Source organism: Trichophyton verrucosum, assembly GCF_000151505.1.
Source record: "Trichophyton verrucosum HKI 0517 chromosome Unknown contig00385_1.f1.exp, whole genome shotgun sequence".
Classification (NCBI taxonomy): domain Eukaryota; kingdom Fungi; phylum Ascomycota; class Eurotiomycetes; order Onygenales; family Arthrodermataceae; genus Trichophyton; species Trichophyton verrucosum.
In genome coordinates, this window is record NW_003315378.1 from 1 (window position 1) to 24,092 (window position 24,092).

Genomic DNA, 24,092 nt, shown 5'->3' on the forward strand with positions numbered 1-24,092 from the left:
TAAAAAGAAACGGGCCAGCACAAATAAAATAAGTATAGTAGGAAAAAAAAAAAGGAAAAAAAGGACGAGGGATACCTGACGGAGCAAGCCAGCCAGACCAGGAGGAAAAAGCAACGATGGGGACAAACCCAAAAAGCAAAAAAAGCGAGAAAGAAGTAAAAAAAAAGCAGAGCAAAAAAAAGAAACGAGAGAGTCGAAAAAATAAAAAAAAGGCGAACAAGAGAAGGAGAAGAAGCAGCAGCAGAAGAAGAAGAACGGATATGTGGATGTGGATGTGGATGTGGGCGGGCAAAGAAGCAAATATAGTGCAAAAAAGGGGATGGATGTTTGCAAAAAAAAGGGGGGGAGAAGAAGAAGACACAGACACGACAGCCAGAGAGACCATCGACAGGCGCAGAAAGAAGCAGAACCAACCTCGCTCTGGACAAGGGGAGGAGAGGGAGGGAGGAGTGGGAGATTTGCGTTTACTTTTCGTGTCACGGACGGAGACTAACGTCGAGCATCAGACAGAACAAGCCGATAGTCTCGTTGGAAGGGGGATGGTCTACCGGACTTTGACCTGGGGGATGGACACCAACTGTCTCCCTCCACTCTCTCTCTCCTCCCCCTTGAGATGATGACTTATGACTTCTGATGGTCCAGCGGTGTCTTAGAGAGAATACAGGGAGTGGCCTGCCATCGGTCCTCCCCTGCAGCACATCCCACAGTTCGCTGGCAGATGATTTTTTTTTTTTTTTTTTTTTAATTAAGTATATTATTATCCGCACTCCGTCCACATCCATCCGCCGACGCATACCTGCATACTTCCACTTCCGTCCTCCATCCAGACACAGACACACATGCATATTCCGGACGGACAGACATATTTTATTTCGATTATTCCTGCAGCTGAGGGCTTGAATACACGGCTCATGGGTCATGGATCGATCGGGTAGCGTGTACCACTACACCCACTCGACGGACACTTACATCTTCCTGACCGACCTACTGATCCGTCACCCACACACACACTCACACCTATGACAAGGAGGGTCGCACGCTCCCTTGCAGTTGCAGCGTCGTTGCAGTGTCGTTAAGCAGCATCCCCCAGGATCGAAGCAGCAGCAGGCAGACAGGCAGACAGGCAGGCAACACAAGGGAGGGGAGGGGGGGGAATGGGCTAGAGTTACCTTAATGTGCAGCGTCGGTAGAGAACAAGAAGAGGCTTAGGCTTCGGCTTGGGCTACAGCACGGCAGATATGCATGAGCAGTGACCCAGTTCGTTGCGTTCGCGAGTTGGCAGGCGAGCGAGCCTGTTAGGGTGCATGCTAGCCTGCAGCTCCTTGCAACTCTAGCACCAGCACTAAATACTTACATAAGTTCCCTCCGCTTCCCCTGGCGCTGGGCTCTGGGACGCCGTCGCTGTTCCACGGTACCAGGGAACTCTAGCTCTGGAGAAAAAAGACCCTCTGAAACCACTCAAAAGAGGGCCCCCTAGTTGGCCGAGTGATCCATGCATGTCATGGTCCTGCGCCGTTTATAGAATATTACTCCGGCCAAACGACTAGTTATAACGCTCTATCAAATTATCCCCCTACATATCCCCCTAGTCATCCTGACATGGCTCTCTAGCTAGTCTCAAACCCCCTATCGAAATATCGAAATATCGAAGCATCGAAGCATCGAAAACCCCCCTTATTATGTTGCTGACTAAGCTATATTAGGAAACCGTGGAGTTAGGGTTAGTCACGTGTAATTAAGCTTCCAAGTTGATGAGTCAGCGGGTGGGTCCGTCGATATAAAGTCGACAAAAAGCAGAAGAAAAAAACCAGCGAGAACGAAGACGACGACGACGATGAGGAGGTACAGGTGAATATGAATATGAATATGAAGATGAAGATGAAGATGATAGATTCGATCGCTTAGGACACAGGCTCCGATAAGCAGATCGCATGCAGCTCCCGCATCAGTCACGTCACTTAAGCAAGCCACACGCCCGTCCGGCGAGGGCGAGGTCTATATGCAGGCCGCCAGAAGGACACACATACATACATACACACATATATACTTCCTCCCGTACATATGCACTCTCGACAACTTGGTAGTTGACCACTACCTGGCTACTTAAACATCCAGATGGTCGACTCGCCTATGTAGACGCGGGCAAAACAGGTTTTTTTCGGTTTATCTGGTCACTGTAACCGCCACCCATCGGTCGTTCTAGTTACTTGATGATACCCGGGCACTTCTGGCCGATGAGAACACGATCGCTCGCCGGTCTGTGTTCGTTGCACAATCGACGTAAGAGAGTTCCCGGTTGTGTCTCTCCCCTTTTTTTTTCTATTTTCGCCGCTGGCCAAATGTCCGTGAGTGTGCATTTGCTGGGCGTCTACCGGATACGTCAGGCTATGGGGATCGATCGTCTTTAGGTATATGCTGACTTCAAACATGTGGACGACCATCCATGGGCGAGCGAGGCTCCGCTCGGTCCGGTAAGCAGAAGGGATGGTCATCTACGTGTCCAGCAGTCATCCTGCTTCCGACTCCGCCGAGCCACAGCCCATGAGCAGGTACTAAGTATGTAGGTTGGTATGTAACACATAGATACGATTACCTGTCTGTCTGCCTGGCAGTCTGTAAGTATGTCTGGTCTAGCGTCGATCCTCTACCGAAAGAGCCCATGTCTAGTGGCCGCTTGGGAAAGGAGCTTTAACTACCCAGCAGGCATGAACTTGGATAAGGTGAGGCTGCATATGGCTCTCTTGGGGGGTGAAGGAAGTTATGCACATTTTGATTATTATTATTGCAACTAGCAGTCACCACGACGTCACTACGCACTAAGTACGTAACTCCATAAGCTCCCTCCCTCCACCGACTGCGAGCAAGCCTGACTTGGTGATTGGATGCGGGTGGTAGTGATATAGGCTCCGGGGGTCATCACTCACCAGAGCCGAGATCCCTGTCCTTAGGCATCGACGTTATAACCGCTCAGTACTTAGACGTTCCCCGGTGCTTAAAACTGGGCCTTTATAAACTGCACTAGAAGCACTATCAGTTAACTACTGTAACTGACTCTTAAAGTATATGGCCAGTTCCCCATCGGAGCCCCGGGCCAGCGGGAGTTCAGCATGAGAACTCGTCTGGTCAGGGAAGGGCTAGGCGAGCTCTCACGCCACAGCTCCAAGGCATGCAGGGTCCAGTTCACTCCATAAGGCAGTCAGTTGGCTGGGTAAGGCAGGCTGTGGTGGACTATTTATTTACTACTGACTACATACATATATGCTTGAGATGGGGTTGGTACCCGGTTGGTTAAATGTCTCCAGTCTGCATCTAATCTAACTCTGTACTTTGGGTAAACATAAACATCTAAGGGATCGCCTTGGTCAAAGCTGTGTTTCATCAGTATGGATATCAGTACTAGTACGGAGTACTCCGTATGGACTGTTACTGTTGTTGAGCGGTGGCTGTCAGGACTAACTGGGGATCCTGTTTGACCATCGATACGGAGTAGAGTGAGAGATTTGTCTACAGGTAGATACGCAGACATCCATGTGTACGGAGTACGGAGTCTCTGCAGAAGACTTGTCCAGCAATTCGTCTCCTACTATCATCCGTCTATCAAGAGTAACCATGCTATCGTCCTCTGTCTTCATCTCTCAGATATCATAAGTATCAAGCAGGGAGAAGTAATAGCAGAGAAGGGAGTAATGCAGTCGACAGAGTAGTGACCGTAACATCGTCTCATTACCTCCATCTACTCTATCCTTTATCCTCAATATCATCACCCCATCTACCTTCTTACTCTCTCCTTACTCTATCCTCTTCTCATCGTCTCTTGTTATCGATTTTGTTTATGTTCCCACGTGACCTCATGTGACCCTTACATAATCACACAAACTCGGCAAGCGCACAAAAAAAGGCGAAAACACCAAAAAAGACTAAGCGAGAAAAGCGAAAGACGAAGAAGAAGAACTTTCAACCTGCTGCGAATTTCCCCGACGGACAACCAACGACGCAGGACATCCCAAGGGTCGACAGAGGGTCAAGATGTAAGTGCAGACAGACCGCCCAGCAGGCGGGAGACTACAATTGAGTGAACTGGGAGCTGACCATGGCCGCTGCAGGAGTCACCGAAAATACGAAGCCCCGAGGCACGGTAAGACGACGTCGAGATAGTTGAAGAGAGAGAAGTTGGAGGTAGAAGACGATGAGACTGACGATGAGACAGGCTCTCTTGCCTACCTGCCGCGAAAGCGCGCTGCCAGACACCGTGGAAAGGTCAAGAGGTAGGTTTTTATATATATATATGTGTGTGTCTATAAGAGAGAGACTGACGGCGTGAAGCTTCCCCAAAGATGACCCCAAGAAGCCCGTCCACCTCACTGCCACTATGGGCTACAAGGCCGGCATGACCACGATCGTGCGAGACCTCGAGCGTCCCGGAGCCAAGATGCACCGCAAGGAGATTGTCGAGGCTGTTACCATCGTCGAGACCCCACCAGTAGGTTATCCCTATCGAAGAAAAATAAAAGGAATAAGAATAGGCAGTTGACAGAGATTAGATGATTGCTGTTGGCATTGTCGGCTACATCGAGACCCCCCGCGGCCTCCGCTCGCTGACCACGGTCTGGGCCGACCATCTGTCTGACGAGGTCAAGCGCCGGTTCTACAAGAACTGGTACAAGAGCAAGAAGAAGGCGTTCACCCGCTACGCCAAAACCCACGCCGACGCGGCCACCACCACCCGCGAGCTCGAGCGCATCAAGAACTACTGCACCGTCGTGCGCCTGCTCGCGCACACCCAGATCCGCAAGACCCCGTTGAAGCAGAAGAAGGCCCATCTGATGGAGATCCAGGTCAACGGCGGCAGCATCGCCGACAAGGTCGAGTTTGCCCACGGCCTCTTTGAGAAGCCGATCGACGTCGACAGCGTGTTCGAGAAGGACGAGGTTGTGGATGTTATTGCTGTGACCAAGGGCCACGGCTTCAGCGGCGTCACCTCTCGATGGGGCACGAAGAAGCTGCCTCGCAAGACGCACAAGGGTCTGCGAAAGGTTGCGTGTATCGGCGCCTGGCATCCTTCGCATGTGCAGTGGACCGTTGCGCGTGCCGGTCAGGACGGCTACCACCACCGTACCTCTGCCAACCACAAGATCTACCGCATTGGCAAGGCCGACGACGAGGGCAATGCCTCGACCGAGTTTGACGTCTCCAAGAAGAGAATCACCCCGTATGTCTCTATCTCCATTTATTTATTTATTTATATGTATGCTAATATCTTCCAGGATGGGCGGCTTCGTCCGCTACGGCGAGGTCAAGAACGACTACGTGATGCTCAAGGGCTCGATCCCCGGCGTCCGCAAGCGCGTGGTCACCCTGCGCAAGACCCTGTGGCCGCAGGTCTCCCGCAAGGCCACCGAGAAGGTCGACCTCAAATGGATCGACACCTCCTCCAAGTTCGGCCACGGCGCCTACCAGACCCCAGCCGAGAAGCGGGCGTTCCTGGGCACTCTCAAGAAGGATCTTGCTTCGTCTTCGTAACTCTAGCCATGACATGATAATAAAACGATTCTCAATAAAAATTACGAGTAATATAAGCATATAAGCATATGAGTGTATAAGTGTATAAGCGTATAGGAGTATAAGAGTATTAAGTATAAAGAGTGTGTCTAGCAGTCTAGTAACTCGCCACCAACAACACCATGCGAGCGAGCCTGGCTTGCGTCATAAGGGCTGGACGGGCTCTGTCTTCTCGTCTTTCTCTACCGTCTCTCTCTCTCCGACTTGATCGACTTAATCGACTTGACCGACTTGCTCTACAGCATCAGTATCAACAGTATCAACTTTGTCAACTTCGTCAACTTCACAAGATGTCGTCCGACTCTGCCTACGCCGCGTTCCTCGACAAGGCCAACCAGGGCCTCGACAGCACCGCAGCCACAGCCACCGACAAGGCCGACAAGAAAGACGATCAGGACTCCGGCTTCATCGCGAGCAAGACGCTGGACGTCGACGAGCAGCGAGTCCCTCCCAGTCTGCGTGTCGACGCCTTCTACTCCTCCGAGACCGACGAGCCCTTTGAGCCCGTCGTCCTGGCCCTCGACCACCTCCCCTCGAAGGGTATCCTATCCCTATCCCTATCTCTATCCCTATCTTTACTCTACTTCTACGACTTCTACCTGGCTATTGAATGCTAATATTAATTCCACGTAGATGAGTTCCCACAGCTCGTCCACGGCTCCACCGCGCCCAAAGTCCAAGTGAGCGTCCTCTCGCCTGCCCAGTTCGACCGCCGCGGCCAGTACACGTCAGTCCTCGAGGCAGTGAAGGCCGCCTGCTCGTCCACGGCGTCGGCGTCCGCATCGGCAGCTGAAGCTGAAGTGCGAGTCTACAGAGTGCAGCACGACCATTCTCGCGCAGAGTACTGGCTGCTCGCCCTCGACGTCGACGGGGGCCGCCTGCTCGGTCTGAAGGCGAGGGCCGTCGAGACCTAGTCTTTTTTTTTTTTTTTACCTTTTATTAACTATATACTCCGTACGAGCCCTAAGCCAGTCGAGTCGACTAACTCACAAGATGATCGCTTGGCTTGAAATCTCTTACGATTAAAAGGGGGCGGACGGTTGGCTGGCTGGGCGATGGGCGATCGGCGGGCGGGCGGGCAGAGAGGCAAGGCAAGCAGCAGCGAAGAGAGCAGCAGCACCAGCAAGGAGGACCAGCAGGAGGACCAGCAGCAGCCAGCAGGACAAGGCCTGCCTTGGAGGCGGCCTGGCTTGATTTGACTAAGACGGGCGGGCTGGGATGTATCACTTAATTTCCACGCAAGGGGATGGGATGGCTTGCGAGGCCCAGTGGCGACGTCATGAAGGGGACGCACCGCGATGGGAATGGGATGGGAGTAAGACAGGTTGACGAAGGGTTTCAGGAACCCGCGGTGGATCTGTCTTGAGTCTTTCTCTTGCGTCTGTCTCTTTTGATTCCTCAGTAGTGTCTTTTTCTCGCTGTCTCTTCTGTCCTTTTGCTGTATCTATCGAGGCTGGTCTGGTCTTGTCGTGTTTAGCTTCGCCTGGCTTTTTCCCTGCAACTTTTCTTCTCTACCACTACTCTCTATCACTCTCTATCAACATCGTCAACATCGCCAACGTCGTCAATATCACGATCTCTGTCACGGAATAATAATAATAATACTGAGTCTGGTGGCTGTCCGCCTGCCGCTCTTTTGTCTACGTCAGCTTCGCCATCGCACATCAACAACGCCAACGCCATCATCAAACATCAACAACATCAACAACATCAAACACCAACATCGCCAGCCAGCAACAACCAACAACCAACAACCAGCATCGACATCGACACCGACACCATCCTCCGCGACCTCAACAGATGACTGTGATATAGGAGAGACTCGACCATGGACCCTCTCGGGCCCGGCAATGGCAGCGGGCACCCGCCAAACCGCCTCCGCAAGACTCCCACGCTCCAGATCAACTCCCAGGTCCAGCGAGAGCCCAGCAACCCCTTCGCAGACGCCAGCAGCAGCAGCAACAACAACATCTCCTCCGCCAGCACGCTCGCGGGGCCCTCGCCCATCACGCCCCGGGCCCTCATCTCGCCCCAGCAGCGCACCTTCTCGCCCTCCCCGGCTCCCGCAGACTCGCTCTCCCGCAACGAGTCCACCGAACGCCTCGCCGTGCCCGGGCCGGGAGGAAGCCTGCCTCGCTCGCGGGCCTACGTAGACGACTCCCAGAGCGGCTATCCCTATCCGACTTCTCAGAACCAGCAGCAGTTGCAGCAACAGCGTTATTCAGGCGGTAATGGCGGCGGTGGTGGTGCGTATGGTGCAGACTACACCAGCTTCTCCTCGCGGCGCACCAGCTGGAGTTCGGACGCGGCCAGTCGCCATGCCAGCTACGGCTACGGAGGGTACACCTACTCGAGCCCCTTTGACGACTCGCGGGTGCCCTCGAGGGCCGGCAGCAGCGACGACGAAGGTGGCATCACCACGCAGACCGTGACGGAGAAGTTTGCCATCTTCCCGGACGGAGACCTGATCGTGTACCCGCACGACGTCGAAAAGGACGACGAGCTGCACAACCCGGACCCCAACGACAAGGAGCGCAAGTGCGATATCTGGCACAAGCGAGGCATCACCAACATCGGTGCCCTGATCTTCCTCATCGGCGGTGTCTTGACCCTCTTCATCGGATATCCTGTAATGTATGTCACCGCCACTCAGACCAACCACTATAACCAACCACTTTTTGATCGTATTTTTATGCTGACAATCCTTCCAGATCGTATATCCAGGGATTGACGAGCATCAAGGGAGGATGTGCCGGTGACCCCATGTGCATAGACGCGGATATACCGCTGCTCAAGAACATACGGACCGGCCTGATCGATCCAGACACGCCCAAGTCCGCCATGAAGAAGAAGTCCGCCAACGGAAAGGACCTCGAGCTAGTGGTGCGTTCAGCCTTACCCATATATTCTTGCTGCTATGGTGCTAATTTGAGCAGTTCTCCGACGAGTTCAATCTCGATGGACGGACCTTCTTCCAGGAAGACGACCCTTACCTGCAGGCCGTCGACATCTGGTACGGTGTCACCCAGGATCTCGAGGTAAGCATCAACCTTCATCTCTTTCAAAACACAATAAAAAAAGACAAAAACTAATAAATGCAGTGGTATGATCCCGATGCTGTAACGACGAAGAACGGCAAGCTGGAACTCCGCTTCGACGCCTTCCAGAACCACTACCTCAACTACCGCTCCGGCATGGTCCAGTCCTGGAACCAGATGTGCTTCACCGGCGGCAGACTCGAGGCCAGCATCTCCCTGCCCGGCCGAGGAGACGTCTCTGGTCTCTGGCCCGGTTTCTGGGCCATGGGCAACCTAGGTAGACCCGGGTATCCTGCCACCACAGACGGCATGTGGCCATACAGCTACCACGACAAGTGTGACGCCGGAATCACCGCCAACCAGAGTGATCCCGGCGGCCTCAGCTTCCTGCCGGGCATGAGGCTCCCTGCCTGTACGTGTGATGATGCAGACCATCCCACGCCAGGCAAATCACGCACCTCTCCCGAGATAGACGTGATCGAAGCCAGTGTCCACGCTCTGCATGGCGAGAAGAAGCCCATCAACGTCATTGGAGACGTCTCCCAGAGTTGTCAGGTCGCTCCCTTTGACGTCTGGTACATGCCAGACTACGGTAAGCATCTACTCCCAGTTAGCATAATTCATAGCCAGGAAAAGGAAAAAATCAACTAACGAAAGCAGATTTCACCGAGTTGTATGACCCCGAAATCACCATCATGAACGCCTACCGAGGAGGTGTCTACCAACAGGCCATCTCCGGCGTCACCAACCTCAACAACAACTGGTACAACGGCAAGGAGTACCAGGTCTACGCCTTCGACTACATCCCCGGCGACAAGGGCGAAATCACCTGGTACGTAGGCAAGGAGAAGTCATGGAAGCTCGACGCCCGCGCCCTCGGCCCCAACGGCAACGTCGGCCAGCGCGTCATCCCCCGCGAGCCCATGGCCCTGATTGCAAACTTGGGCATGTCCAACAGTTTCGCTGCCCTGAATCTCACTGGCCTGGCGCCCCTGTTCCCCGCTACAATGAGGATAGATTATATCCGCATCTATCAGGAAAAAGACAAGAAGAGCGTCACCTGTGATCCGCCGGGAATGGAGACAACAGACTATATCAGGAAGCACAAGGATGTTTATCACAACCCCAACCTGACCACATGGTATGTTCAATATTCTCTCTCTCTGTCTTCCTTTTTATTCTCGCTCTTTTTCTCCCTCTTTCATTCTCGCTCTTTTTTTTTTTCCCACTTCATATGTACAGTGGACGTGGGCGTGCTGGAGGCTCTTATATACATCCCTCGTACTCGAATAAGAGCCTCCCTCGTATCCCCGATCCTCCTCCCCCATCTCCGCGCCCTGCCTTTAGGCTTTTTTGCTCCCCAATTCAATCCCCGAAATCTGAACATGCGACACGCCAAGCGACTAGAACTTTTAGAGCGCCAGCCTTGCTAACCGTTGGATTTTTGTTCCTCTTCCTACAGGGCGGATACGGGCTATCCTTGGCCGAAGAACAGCTTCGTGCATGGTTGTGGTTGAGCCATCTTGCTGGCACCGCGCCGTTCTCTCGGGCTGTTGGTAAGCTCGCTCGAGCCCGCCAGCAGTAAGTATTTACTACCAGGACCAACCCACAAGCCAGAACAGTGGATGGCCCTGGTAAATATATCTCCCACTTGCCACCCAGGCAAACGAGGGATGTTTACTGTTGGATGACTCGACGTTGCCTGGATCCCTGTCTTCCTCCAACATCCATCGTTCAACTTGGGGCGACCTGGCTTAAGACACATCACACCTCCTCTTCCTCCACCAAAAACACCACCCACGCTACATCCCGCCGTCATGCCATGCCGTGTCATGCCATGCTATGCCATCTCAAGCCAGCTCGAATCGAGTCGAGCCTAAACAACCGAGAAACACGCACGAGTACCACAAACAACCACACAAGCACGCCAGAAAACGCATACTAAAAAAAATGAGAAAAACGAAGCAAATCAAATCATTCCAAAAACACGCCAAAAAGCAACGCAAGTCTAAATATTAAAAAAAAGCAAAAGCACATAACAAAAAAGTCAGTCATGTCTCTCGTCTAGACAAGACCAGTACAGAAGAAAACGACTACCAGCTCGTCTACCTTAGCGGCATCAAACGAAGCCCACGACCAAACACGTAGACCGTCCACAATCCCGGCCGTCTACCTGTCCAGTGGGTTCAGGGAGTTCAAAGGCGTTTTATCGGTGTCTTCCAACTTACCATTCCCTCCCGTTAACCAGTTCATTCTCATTCTCATTCACATTCACATTCCCTCCTCCGCTTCTTTTTTTCCTTATCAATCTACTTTGCCTTTTATTTATGTTACCTACTTACTGCCTTACTTGCCATGTATGCTGTTATGCGGAGGGATAGAATGGGTTTTTTTGTTTGTCACTTTACTTCCCTTTTTTTTTTTCTTCGTTCCGTTTTATTCCATTCCACTTCTTGATTCCATCTAGGCCCGCTGATTGTGTCTGTCTGCTTGTTCGCCGGTCTAGATGGGATGAACGAGTACGTTTGATTCCTGTTTCTTCTGCTTTACTTCTACCTAGATGATGGGAGAGGGGAGAGAGGGGATAGATGCGTGCTTGCTTGAATCTTTTTGCTTTCTTTTATGTATATTAATTAATGCATTAATTTTCTACCGTGTCTGTGAAGATGTTGTTTATTTATATCAATAATCCAACCAACTTGATAACTAGTAGGTTTATCTGCTTATGTAAGGCAGAAAACGACTTCAACGTCGACTTTCCTTGATTATCTAGATCGACGACAACCACGACTTGATACCCATATCTATACCCATAGACAAAGATACAAAGCTGGAGACAAGCGGTATATAATATATAGTGTTGCCAGAATGGACCTCGACAACCCCACGTCTCCGAATAACCCTCCTAACATCGAAGAGGAAGCATACGAAATCGCCCCCCGCGCTCCAGGTAGAGAAAACACCCCATATTGAAAACGAAATGATATAAAGCAGATGTTAATATTCCACAATGTCCAGTACCCGGCCAACCATACCGAACTCAAGATCTGCATCCGAGATTCGTCTATGCAGAAGAACTAAATGAACCAACTGAGTCGCGAGAACGCCGGCACGCAGCCCTAGGCGTCCTAGACGATCTGGAAATGCTCATGTTCCACGCCGTCTCTAACAACGAGGTACGCACCCCATCCCATCCATGCATTACGTTCATCTGCTAACAGACATCTAGTCCATTCCTCAAACAAGACAACGATTCATACACTCCCTGGCCCGCAGACCAGCTGATAAGCCGCCTCTGCGGAAATACGTCGTGCATGACCTCCGGGCAGGACGGCTGCTGCAGGCACATAAGTCGGATGCGGTGGGCGCCAGTCTAACGGGTATGAGCATTCCCAAGTCCATGCCGGGACGGAGGTGGATGGATGACGGGCGCTCGTTGGGGGGTACGTCTGAGGCGACGGTTCGAACGGACACGCCTATCGTTGATATCGTGGAGGTCAATGGGGGGTGGAGGAATGAGGAAATCCCGTCTGGAGGCACGGTTCTTGGAACGGGGATGGGAGTGGGAGGGAATGTTGCTGGTTCAAGTTCTAGTTCTACAAGAAAGGGGAAGGGAAGAGTATGAAAAAAAAATTGAAGTATTTAGCGCTGTATTTCTTGTTCTTAACTAGCTAATAATGAAAAAAATATCTAACCAAGACATGTATGTTGTAGTGCGCTACGCTGACATTGTTAGAACGTGTGATATCATCTCAATAACTCCTCCCCCCAAGACATCAGATTTTTTTATCCTGCCTGTGTGCTCCTCTCTGCTCTAGCTCCGTGGTAAATGCAGTAAGATGGATCGGTAGGGTTGGTACCTCCCTTTGCATGGTAGGTGGTTTCCACCTGGTCTTCCACTTGTCTTGGTATCTGTCCTTATCAAGCCGGGGGGTGCAAGGAACAGATAGACAGTGGTATGTGCATATGTACAATGAATAAAAGCCAAGAGGGAAAAAAAGAGGAAATAAAAGAAAAAGAGCCAAAAGAAAGAAGAAGAAAAAAATAATCCAAGAGATAGTCAGGTTACAGGCCTGCTCTCTCGGGGTTAACCAGTATCTCGGCATCGCCAACTTGCTTTCTCTCCGAGACTTCTCTGCGTTTCACCCGTGATCGAATCACGGACGAATTCATGGCCGTCAAGCCCGTCACGCCAGCCAGGCGCTGGTATAAATTCAACTTCGGCTTTTTCGAAGCCGGTATCGCTAGCCAGGAGGGTCCTGCTTCCTTGGCTGCGGGGCGGGAAGAGGATTTATATAAGTATGGAAATAGTTCGGGGGTGCTTGGGGGTGGTGGGATGGCTGATTCAGTTGTTGTTGGCGTCAATGAGGATGGGCTTGGGAGAGTGTTTGCAAGAGTGGTTGGCGTGAAGTGTCGGGATGTCTGGACTAGGGGGCGCCCATTCCTCATGACTGGTAGTTGTCACTGGAGAGGCTCGGAGCTGGACGAGAGGCGGTTGAGGTGGAGGTAGACGTCCGTTCCGTATCTATAGTTGTGTGTTAGTTGATGGGGGGGTTATATTGAATAAAAGCAAAAGACAAAAGACTCACCCTTCCATGCTGATGAGTTTGAGATCACCGCCAAAGTACCGGGCGTAGAGTCGACTGATGGGTAGACCGTATCCGAATCCGGCCATGGGGGCCTTGAAGTCGCTCTTGTTGAAGTCCGGGTCGAGATTGGGCGTCTGGTCAACGGTGGTGTACATGTACGTCCATACAAGCGGGATGGCTGATCGAGGAATACCGCCGCCTTCATCAGAGATCTTGATGGTAATGTCCTCCCTTCCCTCGGCCACGATGACTTTGGTTACGGGGAACGAATCATTCTCTGGTCCATGTGTCTCTACCACCGCACGCAGCGAGTTCTTGATCGTCTCGAAGAGCATGTGTGACAGGTGGCCGGGCACGTACATGAAATCGAGATCATCGCGGCAAACGAGCTGGACCTTGGGAGCTTCAAAGAGGCCATAGTGGTCTTCGCAGACAAAGCGGGCGTTGTCAATGGCTTCCTGCGCCAACTGACGGACGTTTGTCTTTGTGCAGATAATTCCGACGTAGTTTGGATGGAATGTGTGGTGCTGGTTGGTAAGAGCAATGTGCTGCCCAATAAGCATACGAATGCCAATACGGGACATGTAAAACCGGTCCAAGAAGGCTTGTATTCCAGAGTCGATCTGCAGCCGCTGCTTCTTGCGCTTCCACTCCAGCACGCCCTGTGCCACCGTCGTCACAACGCTGTCGTGTCGTCTCTTGATTGTGTCCAGGGTCGAAGCCAAACGAGCGTTGTAGTCGATCAATTCTGGCGGCCAATCGGCGCCGTCGTCCGCAGCAACAAAGTACCGGCGAGTCCCTGCAACCCGGTGTTTCGCGCCATTAGTCGCCGTGGTTGTCGTCGTTGTGCTGCCATTGTTGCCGATTACGCTGGAGTTACCGTTGCTGTAGATGCTGTTGAGGATGGATGTCGTTGGCGAGGAGCGGTACTGGCCCTGCTTTATGCTGGGGTTGGGGGTTGCTTGCTCCAGCATGCGTGGCTCGCGGCCGTTCATCCTGCTGGAATTGAGCAACCGTGACCGTACTTCTTCTGTCAACTTTGGCCGTTCCAACTTGGTGATCTCCTAATCTACATGTTAATATCATTTCTTCGTAGTGATTGGTATTAGTGAATCAGTATATCTATGTAGACGTACCTCGAACGACTGAGCGTACCAGTCCTGGACTTTCTTGATAGACGGCATCTCATTCAATCCATCCGGTAGGTCTCCTAGCTCTCGTACCCTGTGAGCCAGGCGTATGGGCAGCTCCTCCGACAGGAATTGTGACGCCCGGAAGAGTGTTCCTACAGTAATGAGTCAGTACAACCACCCAACAATACAGTAGCTAATCTAGACATACCTGTCGACGGCTTGTCGCCAAACTGCACCATCTGTCGCAGCGACACTCCTGTTGCCGGGAACGAGGCATAGTGCCGGATGGTCTCCATGAGACGCTCCGAAGCCCTCCACGCCATGGCTACCCTCGCTGCCTCGATCTCACGGTATCCTCAAGTAACCTCCCTGCGGCCAGTGTGCCTGGGCTGTTCGACCAGTGTATTTGTATCTCAGACGTCTCTTACAACCACAGGAATGCCTTATATCGTACGACTATGACTCGAGCCGGCGTCACGAGAGCATGGAGCCCTGCCGAGGTCGAAAGCGTCCTAAGTTTGCCGTTGGCGGGCGTCGTTTCTTCCCGGGTCCCTTTCTGCTTCTGCCGCTTCTACTTCCCTCGTCTTCTGCGTCGTCGCTCTGCACCGCCGCGGGTGCGCGCCAATTGACCTCGTTAGCCAGCCAGTTGCAGAACAGGCAAACGTGAAGCCATATACGTAGCAACAACGGCAGCAGAGAACGACGTTTTGGGGGGAGAAGAGGAGGGAAAAAAGGTCTCAACTCAAGCGGAAAAGACGCACGAGGAAGTTTCCCGCAGCCAGCAAAAGCAAAGAAGAGCCAGGTCCCCCTCTCGCGTCATGGCCGGCGATACTTCGAGATACTTCTGGAGGCGCAGTCGCTGCGGCGGCGAAGGAAGTATTCCGAGGTATCTCGCAGGTTGCTTAGGTAAGATAGCCGGCGAGGTCACGGGGTCCGCTCGGAGCAAGAGTCTCCGTCGGCCCGAGGTTCCCCGTGCCCGCAAATTCCCGCCGCACGTGGGAGCACGTGAGGAAGGGCCGATTTCACCCGCGAATGACTAAGAGATGAGTAAGACATGTCAGGTGATAGTCACGTGGTAAGCCCAAAGGGGTAAACGGAGGGAAAGGAAGGACGTCGACCTCAACTTCATCCCGACGACGTCAATAATGACAACATATCAACATACAGCATAAAGAAGGTGATGAAGGTGAAAATGATGATACTGATGACGAACAAGAGTATGTGACGGGGAGACAGGATGGTCACCGACGAGTTAAGGCCAAAAAGAGGAGATAAGATAAGACAGACACAAGGGACCAAGGCTAAGGCTAACAGCAGGCATCGGAGGAACGCACGAGACCCCAGACCAGCGAAGGCTTGAGTCTTGAACAAGCGACTCCATGGCTCAAAATTATACCCATGCAGTGGCAAAGCAAAAGATATCCGACATGTCAAGATGCAAGCGGGCGGGCAGAGCTAAAAATAACCTCATGGTTTGGAGCAAACATAACCCTCTTTTTTTTTGGTACCGAAGGCTTGACCATGTCCATGAACAATGGGAAAGTCATGTACGGAGTACGGAGTAGTAATAATAATGCATGGCATGGCACTGCATGGCCACAGGTACCATGGCAACAACGTGGTCGGCCCCTCGAGCGACTTGAAAGATGTGAAAGAAAACCCGCGTTTTTCTATCATGTTCAGTTCGCTGCGGCTGAAGCACGGAGGACAGAAAGAAAAAGAGGCTGATATTTCTCGCTAAAATTGATGCGGTGTATCAGCTTGGTAACGGTTCGGTCGGCTCGCTCTTCCAACCACATGAGATGGCTGTTTCTGTATTACGATAGGATACAGCCTGCGGTCTCCGAGGCGCAGTTTGCAGCTGTCTTGTTCTGCTGTGCCTAATTCTATCTATATGCTTGCTTTTTTTGTCCTTTTCGCTGGCCGGACATTTTTATTTTGAACAGGGCCATCCTGGACGGGACCGCATCCTTCAGCCCCTGAATATGAGCGAAGGTAAATGATGAGATCTGAAGTCCGTCAACAAAAGAACACTGAAATATATCGAATATTTCCACGAAATATTTCAAAAGAATGAGTGACCTGCTTCGAGGAAGCTTGAAAGTTAGCTGCGACACTATTTATGTCTTGACCACTCGCACCAGTGTGAGTCTCGTTTAAGGTGCCATCGTGTGTATTTTATGCCTCCATTGGTTCAAGTCTCGTTTTCGAGTCCACCTTCACCTCGCGATAGACCCAATTATTGACTCGGGGGAACGACGCCTAACCTCCTCTCCACAAGTCAGCGGGCGGGAAATACGAGCCTCACCTTCTCGCTAGCTCGTTCTGAGATAGCTTGGGTATGGCACCCCTTTCAATTGAGCTTGCGGCGAGGCTCAAAGCTTCCTCCATCTGTCGCTGTTCGTGTTTTTCTTCGCTTTCTTTCCTTTCTTTTTTAGAAAGAAAAGGTGACCAGCCGATCTTTTCTTCCTTCACATCTCCCCTTTCTCTTTCTCTTCTTCCTGTTCCTCATCTACTTGTTGCTTCTCTGTTGTGCTGGCGTTGCTCGGGTCGAGGAGATATCCTGACGCGAATATTGCTGTATTCGTTCTGTGTGTCGCTGGGATAATCGGGAGATATCAGACCTGAGATCTGCTATTTCTATTTTTATCCTATCTCCCGGCAGAGGAAGACCAGCAGATTTTCTGAACTTGGGGAACGTTCGGTTCAATATCCATCAGCCGTCAACTTCACCCTCTATACCACCTTCCTCTGTGCAAGTCAGTTACCATCAGTCCAACGACATGGTTGGATATTCACTGGCCCTTGTGGCCGCCCTCCTCTCCGTCGCTATCGTCGATGCAGCCGACCTGGAACACATGGTGCCTGTTGCAACTCCCGCTGGCCTCATTGCCCTCAACGGGAGGTCTCCGAAGCCTACGCCCCCTCCCGGTTTGCCTGATGGAATACCCCTGGAATTAGTGAAGAGACAGGCCAGCAGCTCTGCCAGCTTGTTGATTCCTTTCCCTCCTCCAGCTTATTATTGTGGTTTGGTTGATGGTGACCCAGGTTCGTCTAGATGCCCGTCAGCTTGAAAGTAGGGAAAACTAACTTGATATATAGAGAATCCCCTGACTTGTGTCAATGCCCGCGCAACCTGTATATATACTGGAAACGCTGCTGGTTGCTGTCTAAGCAAAAATATCAATGACTGCACTACTATTCCAACCACCTGCTACCCATCAAGTGTCAGTTGCGACTCAGCTTGTTCCAGGGATTTACTGGCTCTCAGGTGTAGCATTTCAACCCTTCCCTACTGCGGAACCTATGTCTTCAACCAAAATACCAAGCTCTACGGATGCTACTCGTACGCTTCGGTTTCCAACAACATTTCGCCATTGTCACAATATTATTCCTCCGTCCTCGGACCCGACTATGCCTCTAAATACTCTGCCACCCACATCCCGTCCACCACCACCGAGTCTTACTCTAACCAACCCACCAATACCGGTACAGATGGCTCCCCACAACCATCTAACTCAACCTCACCAACTCCCAGCCCTACCCCACCCCCACCCCCCAGCGGCGCCGGGCTTGGGGGCGGCGCTATCGCTGGTATCGTTGTAGGTTGTGTCGCTGGCGTTTCCGCCATCCTCATCGCAATCTGGTGGTTTGTTCTGCGCAAGAAGCCAGATAACGCCCCAGCCCCAGCCCCTGCTACCGCCTACACGCAAAATAACAACATGCCACCACCAAGCATGAACCAGCAGGGTTATTACCAAACTCCCTCTGCCGCTGGAGGATACTACGCGCCTGTTGAACAGAAACCCCCAGTTGATGACCAGCTACCAACGTACCCGAACGAACAGAAGATTTCTCCGTTCTCGCAACCCCCGCAACAACCACCTCAGACTCAGCACGCTGAAATGCCTGGATCAAACGTCGGCTCACCACAGCAGATGTCGCCTATTCCGTCCGAGCTGGCTTCGACGCCTATGTCTGCTACACATAACGGACCCGTTCCTGAACAGATCTACGAGATGGGACCTGGTCGGTAGCCATACCCATAGCATAACATAAATAAGTATACTGGAAATTTCTTTTCTAGAAACAAAAGAATTAACATGACCGATCTTGAATTCCTTGCATTTTGTTATTAATGTTTATATATCTAGCCTGCCTCTCCGCAAATTCCCTTTCTACCTTCATCATTCATATACTCCTCAATTTTTTATCCATGAATTACTTGCCTAGCCTTTGCTTCTTACCTCCCCTATTCATAGGGATTCTCATCTATGTTCATTATTTATATACCGACTACATACCCATTCACCTACCCAGCTGCCTATAACCATGTGTATATCCTTAGATATATCAACTTGTCAATACTAATCTAAATGATTCAATTTTGCACCTAGCCTCTCTCTTCAAGCTAGAAACGCCATTTAATTTGTAGACTTTTAAAATCCCCAAGGGCTGTAATGAATTACCACAATGAATGTGTTCCTAGTGACAACATATCAAACGTCCGAGATAAGCATCAATAAACAAAGTCCTCCTCCTATCTAAATTCGCTCCTAAGTCCTCCAAGTTCGCTTGTCGAATTATCTGTGACCAACGGGCAACACAGAGGTGCAATAGGTTACATTCACCAAGCAATAAAATAGTCAATTATTTGCGTCTCTTGCTACAGTGAGGCCTGCGTCGTCCCATTAACACACGGGCAAATTCACTTCTTCCGCAGCAAGGCAAATCCTAGGGTAGCCTCTCCTTTCGGTGTCTTGAGGCCCAACAGCGGTTTACCGATTCTGGAATGTATGATTTCGAACCCAATGCTATCAAAAAAAAAAAGTCCTGCCACAGCCATAGATTGCACTCTTCGGCTCGAGATGTTTTTTTGTCTCGGGATTGGTTTTGAATAACCCGCTAAGCGTCCTGAGGACACCCAAGTGAAAGTCTAGGTCATCAATGGAATGCTTTCCACCATTATTGGCCGTCTTCGACCGTGGCTAACTTCAGCCTTAGTTGCTCGAGTTTATCCTCAATTTGGAGGGTTGTAAGTTCTGTGGGTATAGCAGGCCCAGCCTTCCCCACGACAGTTTTTTCATCGGCACCCGCTTCTAGTAGCATTGCTGCTATATCCGCCCTCCCGTCTGTCTTAGCCAACAGCAATGTCGAAGAGAGGATGTCGTTTATAAACCGGTCATCTCCATCACTGAAGCCACGGGTTCGATTTGCATAATCAATTAAACTTGTAACAAGGCCCAGGCTGGGTGATTCGTCTGAGAAATGCGTGAAGTTGGAAAAAACATTCCGTATCTGCGCCGGCCCCTGAAAGACCACTTCCTCTAGAAGGAGAAAAGTGAAGTGATCGTTCTGCAGGCGAAGTCCGTCATTGATTGAGCAACCGCTGCTGGAGCTGATGTGATCGGCGTGTTTGTCATAAATGAGAACCCTCAAGAACGCCCTTAAAAAAGATTCCTTCTGTGGATGCCTACGGACTGTTTGTGCCATCAAGTCAACGTCATAATACTGGTCAATGACCCATGATAGAACATGTAGCCTTTGGCCAGGGCTCAATGTCTCCAGTAAAAACACCAGAGGCTGGGCTTTGAGTCGGTCAACTGAATGTAGGAGAAGGGCACCATGCACACGATACGGGGAATTTTGTATCGCGTTCTGAATAGTTGGACGGAAGTCACTGCGGCTCTCTGTCAATGCAAATAATAAAATATCAAACTGGACGCTTAGCGGTGACTCTAAGAATAGTAGCCTAAACAGTTTGGATCCTCCAGGAACCTCCAAAACGAGTTTTAATTGGCGTAATTCGCCCAATACCATAACAGTGTATTCGCCCTGACACTCTATAAGACATCCAAAACCTTCGGGATAGTTTAATGATATGGTGAGATCGAGTAGAGATCGTATAATCGAATGAAACTTAGGAAGCCGTGGTTCGGTGGAATGTCCGTATGCCCCAGAGGTCCTTCTCTCACCCAATAGATTTTGCGAGAAGCTTAGGGGAGGCGGAGGCTGATTAAAGAGCCCACGCTCGGAAGAGCCACTGGTTGCACTACCAAATGTACCAAATGTAAATGGACTTTGCGGAAAGCCTAGGGGAGGCGGAGGCTGACCAAAGATCCCACGCTCTGTAGAGCCACTGGATGCACTACCAAATGGCGAGGCAGTCGGGTAACGTGAAGCGGAGTCTCGACTGATATTTTGATATCTGTGAGCAAGCGAAGGCATCTGAGGCGTGGGAGGTGATGATGTAGGCTCCTGTTGAGTGGATCTGCCTGTATATCCGTACTTTTGACTGTGCGAAAGATACATTGGGGCGCGCGGATGAGCTTCCCGGCGCAGTACGTCAGAATAGTCTACTCTAGACTCATAATCGGCCGACCAGGGGCACTCTAGAAGCCGTTTCAGAGTTGTTGTATCTCGACGCTGGATGATAGAATGCGCTGGTGACCACTCGTTGATATCCAAATTAGGCCTCATATCTTTGTCTAACAGGAAGTTGACCATGCGGGTTTGGCCATGGTGAGCCGCAAAATGAAGAGCCGTCCATTGATTTGGGTCTCTCTGATGTAATAGTGAGTTGTCTCTCTTTATTAATTCTTGCGCACTTTCAATATCTCCAGACTGGGCTGCAAGATGTAAGACCGTACGACCATCTGGGAGAGTAAGCTTGGTTTTAACCACACGTGCGATGAGATACATAATCGCAGTCCAGTTATTATCCGCGGCAATGCTAAAAGCTGTGGTCCCATCATGTGTTATTAGATTGACGTTTGCCCCAGCCGAAAGGAGTGATATCACGGCATTCTTGTCTCCCAGTTCTATCGTCTTATGTAAAGCTGACTGGCCATATCCATCTTGGGTATTGATTGGTACCCCGGCTTTAATAAGACTTCCAATTAGTTCTGGATGGCCATTGTCAATAGCAAGGTGAAGTGCTGTCTGCCCTCTCTCAGTACGTATGTCTGCATTCTCTTTTGGAGAGGCAAGCTGGATGACCTCTTCACAGGCACCAACTATGGAGCAGATATGGAGCGGCGTCAACTTGGACGGAATCCGAAACCTTCCGTAGGTATATTGCGCAAACGCAATCCAAAATTTCAGGCCTCCAAGCTCTGGGTTGAAGAACTTTTTGATAATAGGTTCTAATAAGCAATGGGACTCAGCATAAATGGTGGGAATATGGCGAGACCAGTTGCATGTAGCATAACTAAGGAAAGGGTATTCAGCAACGAGCCTATCCAGAGCATCTTCAGAAATATCCTCAGAAAATGAAAGAGTGTGACAGTTTTGAAAATTAAGATACGTGAGGCATGACATTGCAATTTTGATCGAGGCACCAATATCGCTGATGTAAAAAGGATTGAGCTCCCCCGACTCTAGAGAAGGGGATATCAAGAATTCCCGAACAGAGTGGTGAGCTAGCACGATGTGTCCAGTTGCCTTTGAGCGCCGTATGAGATTGCTGCAAATCTCAAAAACATCATCTTCATTGCGAAGCTTGTTTCCCTTGAGTTGCTGTGGATTCGTCTGGCCGGGATCTATAGCTATTGCTTCCACTAGTTCCGCCGGATGTAAGCCACGCTCAGAACACAAAATAAATTGCAGTATTCTGAGGGCTAGATGTTTGTCTTCATCCGATAGTTTTGACAGAATCATTTCGTATGTACGTCCTAAACCTCGTGGTAATGATTTAAGGGCTGATTTTGGTATCGCTGTCCGTATGCGTGACAGAGAATCCAGTTGATAAGCAACCCATAAAAACCTGTGTATTTCACTCAGTACTGCAAAAAACAATGTAAACAAGAGATATCCATAGGTGGCATAACCTACATTCCATCTGCACTTTTGACCAGCCCTTGAATTATTTCTTCCATGTCCGGAACGTCATGCCACCGGAAGTTTGAGACACGAAATCGTACATATCGTTCAATATCACCGTCGATAAGGTCGCAGCTCAGACTTATGTGACGAAAGTTTGACAATGAATCAACAACCATAGCGCTACTTCGGCTTGATATCAAGAATTTGAAAGCCTTGGAAGCGACGGAGATCTCTCGAATGATGCGCAGTAAGCCGTCAGAGTCAGCAAGCTCATCGATGCCATCTATAACCATGAAAACGGTGGATAAGCAATTTCCAATGGTATTCAATGTCTTTTTCATTTGTTCCAGGGGAGGGTATCTAGACCGAAATTTGAGGCGGCTTAGAGTCTCGAACGTATCACTCAAGGCAGATCCCGACTTAGCTTGCCGGAGAACTTGGGACACAAGTCTACCAAGCAGCTTTCCAAGGCCACCCTTGTGTGTCTCTGGAGACCCGCAATAGTGATAAGCCACGCTCAACTCGTCCTTGTTTTCTGCAAGCTCCTGAAGGTAGTCGATAGCCATAGACCTGATAAAATGTTAGCCATCTACATTCCCAATTATTATAAGGGAATTCAAATATCCGAACCACTTGCATTAGAACCGTTTTTCCTGAGCCAGCTACAACGTAAAACATTAGCTCTCTCTGAATAGATAATATGTGTGATAGAGGTATGTACCTATGCCATCAAGCCAGAGGTTGGAGGAATCGTCCGATATCCAATCTATAAATTCAGAGCTGCTAAGAAACCATGTCCCTGTCTCCGGGTGTCTTGATTCCAGAGAGTCACTGTGAGCTGCTACTGTGGCATTCCCCAACCAGTCGAAGATTTCGTCCTTCATCTTGCCTAAGATTTGTGTAAGAAATCCTATGTACCCGTGAATATGCAACAGAGAGTAAACTGCTCACCCTGTATTTGAGCCTCATGTTTATCTTCAAGACGTCTTTGTGCGGCTCCGATCGTCTCCAATTAATTCTTCATCAAAGAAGTAATCGGCCGGGATTCTTCTTCGCGTGCCCTGATAAATGTTATCGACTGCCGACATTTACTTGGGTCTAATTAAGGCGTTCATACCAGCTGTTTATCTGAAAGGCTAGTATAAAAAAGGATTTGTAACGCTCTAGTTTGGCAGCGTGTTTGACAGCCTCTTTTAAAAAGACCTCACGGCGAAGAACCAGTTGGAAGGAGGGCGTGATGGATATTTTTTCTACCAACCTTTTCACATCTTCTAATATAGACTTGCAATCATTGAGAGCAGTATAAAGATGCCCGGCTGGAGTCGTTGGTGATTGGTCCCTTTCGCTGAGCCTTGGTAGGTTCAGAGAGTATATGGAAAAAGGGGTTGAAGCTTGATGCTGTTCAAAATGTGACTGCACACCAACTAAGAGACCAGAAAAGCTGGAAACTTCATTTAGAAGCGAATTCAGCTCTTTCTCGGTATTGGTAAACCTGTCCGAGATTTGAAACCCTTTCGAGATGATGACTCCTGCAAGTGTTATCAGTCCAGCGACACTGGCGGTGATGGACAACGGATCCATTTTCAGATATTGCTGTTAGTTCATCACCTATGTAGAAGCCGAATATTCACTTCTAGGCAGCGTGAAGAATATATCTAGAAGGCATGGGGGGCGCTTGCTGCATAAATAGCATGCAGATCCCTCTAAGAGCTGATGATTGTTGGCTGAGTAAATGTAGGACGCCTGGGAGCCTGGTTCGGCTGCAGCCTGCAATCTCTCCGCACTGACTCGTATCCAGCGTAATGCTGGTCCAAGGGGACCCTGCTATAGCCTTGTAAGATATCCATGATCGCATAGCGGATGAGATGGTTAAACCTCGAGAGCTCTAAGTCAGAGGTACGGGTTGTTGAACAACACTCACGATATTTAAATAATCCGTGCTTAACTAA

General features: G+C 50.4%; 7 protein-coding genes across 7 annotated transcripts; 4 read left to right on the forward strand and 3 right to left on the reverse strand.

Annotated features, from left to right (window-relative positions):
- Positions 1 to 41: 41 nt before the first annotated feature.
- On the forward strand, positions 42 to 617 carry TRV_05094 (uncharacterized protein; the record flags this gene model as incomplete). The annotated part of the gene is made up of 1 exon (XM_003020741.1): positions 42 to 617. A coding segment is annotated over one exon (576 nt), but the record flags the coding sequence as incomplete, so codon positions are not given.
- Positions 618 to 4,090: 3,473 nt separating this feature from the next.
- TRV_05095 (uncharacterized protein) lies at positions 4,091 to 6,176 on the forward strand (the record flags this gene model as incomplete). The annotated part of the gene is made up of 6 exons (XM_003020742.1): positions 4,091 to 4,135; positions 4,156 to 4,265; positions 4,324 to 4,480; positions 4,542 to 5,209; positions 5,265 to 5,516; positions 5,711 to 6,176. 6 exons carry the CDS (start codon positions 4,091 to 4,093, stop codon positions 6,174 to 6,176), a joined length of 1,698 nt encoding a protein of 565 aa, XP_003020788.1.
- Positions 6,177 to 7,387: 1,211 nt separating this feature from the next.
- TRV_05096 (uncharacterized protein) lies at positions 7,388 to 10,542 on the forward strand (the record flags this gene model as incomplete). Its single annotated transcript, XM_003020743.1, has 7 exons — positions 7,388 to 8,193; positions 8,271 to 8,442; positions 8,496 to 8,597; positions 8,661 to 9,189; positions 9,228 to 9,738; positions 9,840 to 10,153; positions 10,220 to 10,542. 7 exons carry the CDS (start codon positions 7,388 to 7,390, stop codon positions 10,540 to 10,542), a joined length of 2,757 nt encoding a protein of 918 aa, XP_003020789.1.
- Positions 10,543 to 13,182: 2,640 nt separating this feature from the next.
- TRV_05098 (uncharacterized protein) lies at positions 13,183 to 14,642 on the reverse strand (the record flags this gene model as incomplete). Its single annotated transcript, XM_003020744.1, has 3 exons — positions 13,183 to 14,250; positions 14,323 to 14,396; positions 14,528 to 14,642. The coding sequence occupies 3 exons, from the start codon at positions 14,640 to 14,642 to the stop codon at positions 13,183 to 13,185; spliced, it is 1,257 nt and encodes a 418-aa protein (XP_003020790.1).
- Positions 14,643 to 17,102: 2,460 nt separating this feature from the next.
- TRV_05099 (uncharacterized protein) lies at positions 17,103 to 18,356 on the forward strand (the record flags this gene model as incomplete). The annotated part of the gene is made up of 2 exons (XM_003020745.1): positions 17,103 to 17,367; positions 17,422 to 18,356. The coding sequence occupies 2 exons, from the start codon at positions 17,103 to 17,105 to the stop codon at positions 18,354 to 18,356; spliced, it is 1,200 nt and encodes a 399-aa protein (XP_003020791.1).
- Positions 18,357 to 19,284: 928 nt separating this feature from the next.
- On the reverse strand, positions 19,285 to 22,709 carry TRV_05100 (uncharacterized protein; the record flags this gene model as incomplete). Its single annotated transcript, XM_003020746.1, has 2 exons — positions 19,285 to 22,084; positions 22,153 to 22,709. The coding sequence occupies 2 exons, from the start codon at positions 22,707 to 22,709 to the stop codon at positions 19,285 to 19,287; spliced, it is 3,357 nt and encodes a 1,118-aa protein (XP_003020792.1).
- Positions 22,710 to 23,241: 532 nt separating this feature from the next.
- TRV_05101 (uncharacterized protein) lies at positions 23,242 to 23,724 on the reverse strand (the record flags this gene model as incomplete). The annotated part of the gene is made up of 1 exon (XM_003020747.1): positions 23,242 to 23,724. One exon carries the CDS (start codon positions 23,722 to 23,724, stop codon positions 23,242 to 23,244), a length of 483 nt encoding a protein of 160 aa, XP_003020793.1.
- Positions 23,725 to 24,092: the final 368 nt, after the last annotated feature.